The 11,798-nt window shown below is 32.4% G+C and overlaps 1 protein-coding gene across 1 annotated transcript; it reads left to right on the forward strand.

The window, feature by feature from the left end:
* Window positions 1–787: 787 nt before the first annotated feature.
* LOC145323002 (uncharacterized) lies at window positions 788–2,100 on the forward strand. Its single transcript, XM_080165390.1, has 3 exons — window positions 788–863; window positions 1,098–1,186; window positions 1,581–2,100. The coding sequence occupies exons 1-3, from the start codon at window positions 788–790 to the stop codon at window positions 1,875–1,877; spliced, it is 462 nt and encodes a 153-aa protein (XP_080021516.1). The 3' UTR covers window positions 1,878–2,100.
* Window positions 2,101–11,798: the final 9,698 nt, after the last annotated feature.

Here is an 11,798-nt window from a genome sequence, read left to right on the forward strand (position 1 = left end):
AGCGTTTTATACGAAGCACTGCGCCATCCCAAAACTGGTTTATTAGGCTAGAAATAGGCCTAGGCTTGAAATAGGCCTGAAATAATATTTTCCTACGTTTCCCATCCCTTATCCCTGATAGGGGATTTCCACAAAGAGCATGACAAATGACTCAAGGAATGCTCCCTTTCCGATAAACTGTTAAATTCACTGGTACATAAAGTTTTATAAACACTTTATTTTATTAGTTGGCTCAGGAACTTTGGATAATTTTACTGAATTTGGATTGGTTAGTATTGAAAGTTTTTAACCATTAATCTTGATCTACATGGTTTTCTTGTTTATTATCATTGAGGATGAATAGAAACTCCATTGTCTTATTATCATTTAAGATCCCTTTAAGATTTCCCTTAATTGATACTTGTTCTGTAAATGTTCAACCAGGTAGTAAAGTGGAATAACAAATAAATGTTGTGTATTCCCAACTTTTATCTTTGAAAATGTTACTTTTATCATTTGACAGTCTAAATAAGTCCTTGTTTGACTCTTAATGCTATATTCCTTAATTTTTATTTACCAAGACCCTCAATTTTGATGGACCTAGTCACTCAATTTTAATGACCTAGTTTCTCAATTCTAATAGACCAAGTCTCTCTATCTTATTGGACCTAGACACTTTATTTTAATGGACCAAGTCCTTCAATTCTACTGGACCTAATCCTTCAATTTTAATGGAACTAGTCCCCCTCAATTGGGTTCTGGATATATTATTTATGAAATAAGGAATTTTGCACCCATAAAGAATAAAATGAGGGAGAAGCTGCAATGTATTCCCCCCTGGGTATTTGTCAACAGACCTGATACCAACAATGAAACCTGTACAAGTGATCTCAACTTTCAAACCCAGGAATGGATATAGAATATACGTGGATATTATTACAGGGGAACAATTGTCGTCAATTTAGGTTGCTAAAATTGAACTCATTTATTGGTCAGTTTGTTCATCGAGTAGTAGAGGAGGGGATTGGGTAAAGTAGGTGGATTGAAGGTATCATTATTTTAACCCGCTGCCAGTTTCTCTTTACTAGAGAACATAAAAATCTGGTGTAACATCCTAGTAATAATATATCCATTAACCCAGGAGAAAAGAGATGAAGTTAATAATTTCCTGGGAAATGTTTCTCAACAAATTTACTTCGTCAGTGAGGTAAGTTTTCGATTTCAAACCGATTAATATCCCCTAGATTAGAACCGGTTCACAAAAAAAAACTAAAAAAATAAGGTATAACATCGTATTTCTAAAACTTTTTCAGGGAATATTAAAATATAAATTTTAAAATAATACCAGTTTTGTTAGCCTGAGAATCCGGCTGCTCGAATCTAACAAAACTGGTAATAGCTTCAAAAAATAAAATAATAAATTTGTATTTTCAATCATTCATAGCTTAGAATTAACTCACATATTTTATTAACCATACAGATTAGAACGAAATTAGAATTATATAAGGTTTATAAGGTCTGTGTCAACTACCGCGGGTTCGAATTCCTATCAAAGATGCAATGTACTTAGCTACACATTAACTCTTAATTATTTTGAACAGGTAGACCTTGAGAAGACCTCTTGTGCTGAGCCCTGCACACAGATGAGCATGACGACCATCCTGCTAAAGCACAACGCCGGGGACTACGGGGTCAACTGGGCCAGCTTCGTCTTCTCCGACACAGTGCTCATCAACACTGACACCAACAACTATGACATCTTCAGCTTGTTTGTAGAGGCTGGCAGCAGTTTGGGACTATGGGTTGGGCTTTGTGCGGTGGGAGTGTACGATCTTTTCTTTGACTGGGGGTCTAGTCTTGCTTGGAAAATGGTCAAACGGTGTAATGTGTCTGCTTAAGAGATAGTGGATGCGCCCCTAGCATCTAGGGGGCTCTGTATTTGAAGGGGAAGATATCACTGGAAAATAGCCAAAACCCTACCAATACATGAATCTAAACATAAAAAAGCCTAAAACCATCAAAGGACCTGTGTAAAGCTTTTTCTACATATAAATATTTCATATCATTAGCCATATATTCATTTTTATTTTTATTTCATTTTATTGTTCTTTTTTTATTATATCATTTTAAATATCATTAACATATTACTAGCTGCTGCGTCCTTAGCATTTAGGGGGCCTAAAAGCTCAAAACCATCACAAGACTTAAATCTGAAAATGAAAAAGTCTAAAACCATTATGGGACCTATGTAAGTGGTAGTGCGATACGTTCTCCCAAGAGTAAATCTCAAAAATAAGGCTTTGCTAGCTTTGGATCATTTCAAGTAGTTACTCAAGTGTATCTCAGCGCTGGATTTGCTGGGCAGAATGCTTGTTAACTTTTACTCTTATAAATGCTTTATGAATTTATGACCTATCAAAGAATCACGAACGATAAAACCATTATATGTAAGAATAAAATGTTGTTTTCATAAAATGCGTTCGGTACAAGTTAAAATACATAAAAAAAGAAGGCTAATAATGAAATTGTGCTGTATTTACAGTAGGTGTGGCATATAGATTTATATAGTTGTAAAAAATGTAGCAAATCAAACATATAACAGAACGTTACCATAAATAGAACAATGAAAGAACTAAGCAGAATAGGTAGTCAAGTGAATAAGTACTTGGGGTGATAGTGCATTTATCATATATATAAATAGGCCTAAGTTAAAGGAAATATATGCATGAAAAACTCCAAGTCCAAATATACAATATTTATACAAAGCTTGCTTGCTAATAATCTAAATCATATTATCGTTTTAACTGGTTAAGAGGAGAGAAGTTTGTACTTTAAGAGTTAATAAATAACTGAGCTAAATTGAACATTACATCCTCTGAGGAAAACTTAGATAATTGCTTTAAAAGAAGAAGCAAGCTAAAAATAGGTGGATTCTGATAAGTACTTTAGGCTTAAAGAAGGTAATACAATCTGATTTTCATATAATTTTGTAGAATGTTTAATTTACAATATGTTTATAGATAGATTTACAATACAAATATTATATATAACAATGTTTATGGGTAAGAGATATCCCTATACGGTCAGTATATATGTGTTTATGTGTAAATATCATATAACTTTATTTATAAGCCAATTCCTAAATTCATGCATAACTGGAGAAGTGTGTATAAGAGGCGTTAATGCACAATTTTGATTGACAGGTCATACAGTAATTAAGTGCCTTGTATTAGCGCTAAGCAAGATATTTAGAGGGCAGCATTTAACTAATAAGCTATAAGTTTGTTGAATTTATTTGAAACTTAGATCTCGCATCTACATAAGGATTATCTAAATTAGATAACGCAATCAGTTCAGTAGATATTGAGGTTTTTAGTTTTAGACAATTAATCAATTACATACAAGTCTTAGAAACTCTAATATGTTTGATGTTAAAAAAACAAAGTTTAAATCCATTGAAAGATTTCCTAAGTATCATTTTCAAGAATTATGGAATAACCATTGTAATAATGATTTATTAACCAACAATCAATCAAGAAAAAAATTTGTTAAAAATCTAAAAGAATCTTTGTTATCAAGTTTAACTTAAGTGTGTAACAACCCATTATGTCAAGAATGTAGATAAATTTATATTTCTTTTCAATATTGTTTGAAATCTGATAAATTAATCAAAATTTATTTGTGGAAATTTTTTAAATTTCTATTATTGCCCTAATTATTAATTAATCCTTCCTTTTATCATTCTTTCCTCTCCAATATGATTTTATCTATTGCTTATTATTTTTTTTCTTCTATTCTATTTTTTTGTCTTACTTATATGGCCTGTATGAAAACAATGTGTGAATACACATTACTGCATACTTCCTACCTTTTAGGAAACTGCCATTTGGGAAGAAATTTTTTTTTATAAATTAACCATATCAATAAAATTTGACTGTATATATACATAAATGTATATAATATTCATTTAATTCATTTATTATTGTTTTTTTTCTGAGTATGTACACCTTAGAATAATAAATCTAATCTAATTTACTAAGTTTGATATAATATGTTCTCATTTTTAAATATCATTCTGATAATTCCAAGACTCGCAATCTTTGCACATTTTAAAACTGACGTATGAATAAATTTTAAACAATCTGAATGAAATAAAATTTCTATCTGTCTCGAATTTTTTTTTTTTTTTAGCGAAGTTTTTCTATAATTAGGGTAGGTCTGTACGTCTGTCCAACAGTGACGGATAACTCTATTTGTTAAGTTATGCATGTTAAACTTGTCCTATCAATTTAAAACTTTATATGATTCATGTAACAACGATGTAGAAAGCGTAGCAAATCTCTAGTCCATAGATCCATGAAAAACATACAGATTTATCAAATAAAAGGTTCCATAATACACATATTATAATACTATAAAAGGTACAGAACACATTGAACTTTAAGAATAATGTACGTACTATAGAGCAATGGATTAATGGACATGGGATATACGAGGATATTGTCCTCTAATTAGCTTAATATGCCATTTATAATTTGTTCATGCCTTGTTGCTGCTATATGCAAAAGGAGCAGCAGTTGCACTGAGCTGAATCTTTAAATCATTTAGTGGTGTACTGAATCGGGGGCGATCCAGTTCAACCCGGTTTGGCGCGGCAATGTCACTCATTGAGTGCCATTGCCGCGCCAGTAGCGCGCCACTGGGCGCGCTGATTCGCCCATTCCATTTTGATTTAAAGATTGAAATCTAATAATATCTAGGTGCGCCCCGATTCAGTGCACAACTAAACGATTTAAAGATCCAGCTCTTGATAAACATAACACATATTGGCCAGTTCGTTTATCCAGTGGGAGAGGATGGGTTAAAGGGAGGTGAATAAAGAGTATCCTTGCAAGCAAAGTACATAAAAATCTGGAACAGCATCCAAGTAAAAATATATCAATTATTGGTTTTTTGTTTAATTTTCATGTTTACATTGGTTCAATATTAATTTTGTGGTTATTACAGCTATTATTGTATTTCATATGATTTAAGAGGAATGAATAATGTAAGGTCAAAAAGGGGGGGGGATACTCACCCCCCCCCCCCTTTAATTTTAGATTTAAAAGACAAAATATTATATTATGACAATTTTTTAGAGTAATTTCTCATGGGAGGGTGATATAAACCTTTCCAGGACCTAAGAGAAGCTACATTGTAAAGGAGAACCCTATCGATCCAGTGGTTAGCAAGATCCTTCGGTACAGACAGACAGACACCCACACAGAGAGGCATTCTGTTACTTTTATGATAATGATATAAACTATAACTATTTTATGTATATGTGTCTGTCTATCAGTTTGTACCCAAGGATCTTGCTAACCGCTGAACCAATATGGTTTTCCTTTACAATGTACCTTCTCATAGATCCTGGGAAGGTTTATAACTATTTTGGGGGAAGGTACCATCATCCTTTCAAGAGAAATCGCCCCTAAAAAACGACCCCCAAATTCATTTTTCCTATTTTTTAAAACTAAAAGTTAAAGTTAGGGGGGCAGTCGATTCTCCCTCCCCCCTCCACCCCCCTAAACTCAACTCTGTTAGTCACAGACAGACAGACTAAAAGAAATCCTGTTACTTTTATATAAGGATTTATGTACTATTGCTATAATAGATTTTTTTTGTTTGATTTCGTGTTTACTTAGGTAAAAAGCTAATATATTTGTGGTTATTGAAACAGCTATTAAATTTATTTATTCTTTTTGAAAAATTATTTTAGAAGTCACGTATATTAGGAGGAGCCACGAATTCTTGATCATGCTGAAATAAAGAAACCAGACCCAACCATAAGGGTAAAAATAACAAAATGTTAAGCCTTTCAAGTACTTGTAAACTGGAAAATTGGACATAAAAAAGTCATTATCTAATGCCTTATGAAGGAAATTATTAATAATTAACACTGAGTTTTCCTAATAAATAATGTTCAATGGCATATCCAAATACTAGTGATTTCTCTAATAGCATCTAGGTGCGCTGTTTTTGAACAAGGATGACAACATCCATACAAGCGAAGACATTAACACTTGTACAGTGTCAGAACCGAATAATCAGAACATAAATGAATAAGAGACAAAGTAAATTGGGAGTAAATTTGCTGCTAAAACTTCTTGATACAGGATAATGTTTATGGACATACTTACATTTTAGGACTTGATTATAGAGTTGCTTTGCTTTTTATATTGTACTTTGTTGTCCCAGGAATCAGTATACCAAAAATCAGAACCATCGGATAATTAGATCACATAAAAATTTGTTGTTAAACAAAGTAAAAAATCAACATGTTTAAAATGGACGTACGGGCATTCTGGTAATGATTTCTAAATCGTACCTAACTAATACAGTTTGAAAATCATAGGACAATTCAAACATGCCTAAATTAACAAAAAAAAGCTATCTTTATTTCATTATTACTGATAAATAAATTATTGCATGTAGTCGTTTCTTAAATTAAGGATAAATGCCGCGAATTTTTTAAAATTTTCATTATAATGATTGATTGAACGAAGACGACATGTCACTGATTGATTGAACGAAGACGACTGGAATTTTAAAAGACCCCACCTCTGGTATAAAAATCTGAAATTTTGAAATAGTTACATAAATGTACAGTACATCAATGGATATATTATTACTTGGATCTTACAACAGATTATCATGTTCTTTAAAGTAAACTTGCAGCAGGCTAAAATGAAAGTATGTCCTTTTAATGTATAATTTCGTTTAGACCTAGAAATTAATGTTCTGTTTATTAAATTCTGACACCCTACAAGAGTTATTGTTCGTTTATCCTTTTTTTCTGATTTTAGAGATTTGCTTTTATGAATGATGTCATCCTTGTTTAAATTGCTTAATTATGCCTGAAAAATGCTTGTAATTTGTTAAACAAATAGTTAATAATTATTGGAAATACGCGCAGCAACTCAAGAAGTTCCTTCTTCCCTCATTGACTAACTTACCAACTGACTGACACTTGCATGATTTTTAAATACATATGACCCATCTTATGATAATAATTCGGAAAAAATCACGAAATCTGTACGTGTTTTTCAGCCGTTGTTGGGGGAAAACAAATTGTAAAATTGACGACCTCTCCATTTGCCCACCAAATATTTTTTTAGATTTATTTCCCTTATTGGTTATACCTTATTCCTGTGACCGTGGCTTTAACACGCTACGTCATCGGGAAGGTGATAACTTCCATCTCAGCCCAACTCCACTTTATAACTCAAGACGTTAAAAATGGTTCCAACTGCTGCTATGTCAGATGAGCAACATCAATAGATAGAGTAGTGGGAATGCCTTGGCCCAAAACAAGCGCAATAACCATGCACAGTTATGACTTTCATACAAGATCGTGCAATCAAAGACTTTACAGTGTCATGAGCAGCAACCGTATGAGGTTATTGATAGGTATGATTTTGTCATGTAGAATTGTTTGTGTGTGCAAGTGACTGATGTAATTAAAATCTAAATCTAAATATACATAAGCATAAATATGTTGAGGGTTTTAATAAATATGCAAATGCAATCTATGATTGTTTTCAGTCTTGTTTAATTAATGGAATGCATAAAATTCCATAATATAAGAGGTAGGATGTTTGTCCGTGTGTGTGTTTGTACTTAAGAATATCGATTACCGTCAGTGGCGTGCGAAGCACTTTGTATTGGAGGTGGAAGGGAGGGATTATCCCCCCCCCCCCCCTCCCTAAATCAAACTGTCCCGTGGGGGGAGAGTGGTTTGCATTTTGGTTACCTATACAGATTTTTTAATCTCAACAAAAGGGGTAATTACCCAACATTAAAAAAATTGGGAAGAGGGTGGGGTGAAACAGAGTTTGTATGTGAACCGATAACAAAAATTTACATGAAGGGTGTTAAAAAAAAACAATCGGTCACAATTTAAACAAATTTTAGAACTTACAAAATCTTGGAAATAGTCCATAATGATTTTAGTTTTTGATGTAGTATGTAAAGACACCTTATCCTTAACCAGATTTTTAACTCAATTTTTGCCAATTTGGCATCAAAAACTCTAAACATTATGGGGTCTATCTACAAGATTTAAAGTACTTAAGACGGTTTGTTCTATTTAAAGACAGACAAACTTTTCTTAATTTGTAATAAAACTAGCAGCTTCGCCCCTAGCCTCTAGGGGCTTTGCCCCAAGAGGTTAATAAAGAAAAGAAAAATTACCTCTAGAGATGCCCCCACAAATTTTATATAATTTTTAAAAAGTAAAAAAAGGGGGGATTTTTTTCATTTTTTTTTTTGGGGGGGGGGGTTGGGGGTGTCCCACCTTCCAAGAAAATAGCCTAAAACTACCACAGGACCAGTAGGTATATTCCCTGAAGAGTAGAATCTGATCGGTTCAGTGGTTCGAGGGACGGACAGACAGACGGACGGACAGACAGACAGACAGACGGACGGACAAACATCATTTTACTTTGTATTATAGAAGTGCACTTTCGGCGTAGGGTAAATTTCTCTGCAAGAGCTATGTCTTAAGTTGTAACGCTCTGGAGAGGTGAGAAGATTCAAAATTCAATATTGTTTCCTTATTGTCATTGCTTGAGCATGAATTTAATCAGGGATCGGAAGCCTCACGTAAGCCGCGTGTAAGCCTCAGTGAAATCGTGATTTTATCACTATAAAATTCAGCTGTATGTATAAAACGGCTCTTTAGCAGACAATCCTTCTTTCTGAATTTTTTTTTTCTGCTCACAAGCAGGTTTAAAACTGAGGCTTATGCGCGGCTTACGTGAGGCTTCCGATCCCTGAATTTAATTATTTTTTTTAGTTTTGGACAATAACTGTAAGGTTTATATCGAAAAAAGTGAAGCGATTGTTATTTTTTGAACACCCTTTATTACTTAAAAACTAAGGCTTTTGAACCATGGCTTTTGAAAAATATATGTTTAATAATCATTTATTGTCCAAATACAAAAGTTAATACAGTCAAAAGAATATAATATTAGATAAATTGAAGTGCTCAAGGGTTTGCTGGGAGGTGTGTGTGCGTAAGTGGGGAGGGGGGGGGGGCCGGGGGTATCCTTATAATAAAGTAACAGGATATTTGTCTGTGTGTGTTTGTAACGAAGGATCTCGCTAATCACTAAACGATCGGGTTCTCCTTAACAGGGTAGCTTCTCATAGGTCCCAGGAAGGTTTTTAACAATTTTGGGGAGGGTACTACCACCCCTCCAAGAGAAATCGCATCTAGAAAAAAATTATCCCTGAAAAAAAAATGTAATTTTTTAACTAAAATTAAAAATAGAGGGGCAGGGTGGCACCCCCCCCCCCCAAAAAAAAATTCCCTACCCCAAATAAAAAAAAAATTTTACTTTTTCTTTTAAAACCTAAAATGATAAATTGGGTTATCAAATTCGACTCTCCCCTCCTCCCCTCCCTAGGGGCTTAGCCGCTAGTGTATTATAAACCACAAGAGGTTTTTTTTTGATGTTAGGGGTGTGTAAATTTCCATCTTTTACAATATCAACATTCTCAAAACATTCGCGCCAACTTTTCTCTGCTTTTAGGACAATTTTGCCTTTTTATAGGGGGGGTGGGGGGGAGAAGTTTAGGTAAAGTGGAGCATTTTTGCTATAGATTATAATCTAGTTTGGGTACAGTGGACCACAACTCTCCCCCAAAGAGTGAAAATGAGTCCTCACAAAAAAAACCTATTTTAGATTGTAGAACAAACATTTTAAGTAGTGACCTAATTTTATGTGATCTAGACGCCCATAGAGGCGTAACCGCTAGTAAATAATTATTCAAAGTGAAAAAAAATTATTAAAAGCAAATAAAAATAAATTTGACACAATAATGAAGTTGTGCAAAACGAAAATAAATTTCTTTAGTTTTGTTGAGGACAGAAATGGTGATTATTATTGTCTAAAAAAATATTTTATAAAAAAATGTATTAAATGTTTTTAATTTAAAAATATAAAAAAATAAAGTACTTAAAAATCACATTACATAAATATTTAATAAAATATATAATCCTGTTTACTATTGTAACAGAATGGCTGGCTGTCCGTTAAGATTTTGTAAACAGCTGTTTAGGTACACAATTTTCAGGGAAGGTTTTCATCGGTCCATGAACGGTTTAAAGATATTAAAGGGGGGGGGGAGAGACATATAGCCGCAAGATAAAAATCACCCCCTAAAAAATAATTCTTTAAAAATATGTACGCGATATCCCTCAATAAAATAATTCATATTCCTACCTATAGACTAATAAAGAATAATAGTGAATCATGTGAATGATGGAGTAGCTGAGCCCAGAAATTATAAATACCAATATAACACAATCAATCCTATGTAATTATATTATGTAGTACACAATTCTTTTATAACCATACCCGCTTCATTATTAGTTTGCCTTTCAAAGTAGCAAGTAGTTATTATTGTGTATGGTTGATTATGAGAATAATAGTTTAAGTTTTTAAAATGGTATCTATACTAAAACTGACGCGAACATTCTTACAGGTAAAAATATTAGATGACACCTTATTATGCTGGTGCCCAAAGTTCCATAACCAAGTTTACTTATTTGTTGACTCAAAAAACTTTGGGTACTATAACATTTCAATCAATAATTTTAATCTACAAAATGGGTAATTTTGTATATTATAATTGGGTATGAATTCCTTCTAGTAATAAAGTGTTGAGCAACATTTCATCATATTTAATTACTTTTTTTAAGGGAGAAGCTATTCAACATTAGTCATAACCCGAAAGTCTGTACGTCAATTCTAAATATATTTTTTGGGGCTTTGTTTACACCACTAAAAAAAATTAAAATATAATTATTCTACTATCTTTATTTTTTATACAGTATAGATAATGATATTGTTTACCATTGCTGGAAGCTGATATGTCATACAAACTATTTCTCAGCAGTTTGACCTCAAAATAACGCTCGATTAAAAATATTAGCCAATAATGATCTATTTTATTCACCATGTATTTTTAACAGATAAATCATGGGTTAGCATTACTTTCGTTTTTTTTAGTAGCAAAGCTCCTCTATAACTCGAAATGACAAATCATCAAATGATTTTGTCGGCTCCTTTTTAATATATAAGGCTAACATTTGTTGTGATTATTCTGATTTTCTATACCAAAAAAGTCCAATATGTAATTTATTTAATGAGTAGGTGAGTCGGTAATGCTAAATAAAACACATTTGAATATAACGGTTTTGTGATTATTAACTGTATTATTAATTGAAATATCAGAAATGTTTAAAATTTGCTTTCTATTTACAACTTTTAATGTTTTTATATTAGAAAGATATTAAAACAGACCAACCAAGTTTGAATTTTTATAAAATCCTTTTTTGAAAAAACTAATCAAATAAAAATTTTCAAGAAAAAAATTATAAATTAAACACTCACTTTGAGTCGAACCTAATTTTTTAAAGGTGCTAGCTGTCTTAATGTTCATTTATCAAACAACACTGGCAGTATTGAAATATATTGAGTCACCTACCATAGCCATAAGAACACAGGGGGAGTGGAAGGACACGCCCAAACCAAGGAATGTTGATTCTTAACCATTATTTTATATTCTATCCTAGAATATAGAGTAGAATAGTTATTTATTGTATAGTATTATATACATCTTTCCGCGGATATTAAAATGAAAAATTATAAGATTAAAACCTTCAGACTCTCGAGGCTAACAAACTGGTATTTTTTTGTGATTGTTGTTTTAATATACGTGGAAAAATGTATGTAATACGATGCTATACATGGTTTTTCAATATAGCTGAG

Source organism: Acartia tonsa, chromosome 6 (assembly GCF_053477335.1).
Source record: "Acartia tonsa isolate MP-2025a chromosome 6, ASM5347733v1, whole genome shotgun sequence".
Classification (NCBI taxonomy): Eukaryota; Metazoa; Arthropoda; class Copepoda; order Calanoida; family Acartiidae; genus Acartia; species Acartia tonsa.

Coding starts and splice junctions, on each gene's coding strand:
- LOC145323002 (XM_080165390.1), top strand. CDS start 788: ATGAGGGAGAAGCTGCAATGTATTCCCCCCTGGGTATTTGTCAACAGA. Junction 864..1,097: donor CAACAATGAAACCTGTACAA/GTGATCTCAACT, acceptor GTAACATCCTAG/TAATAATATATCCATTAACC. Junction 1,187..1,580: donor AAATTTACTTCGTCAGTGAG/GTAAGTTTTCGA, acceptor TATTTTGAACAG/GTAGACCTTGAGAAGACCTC.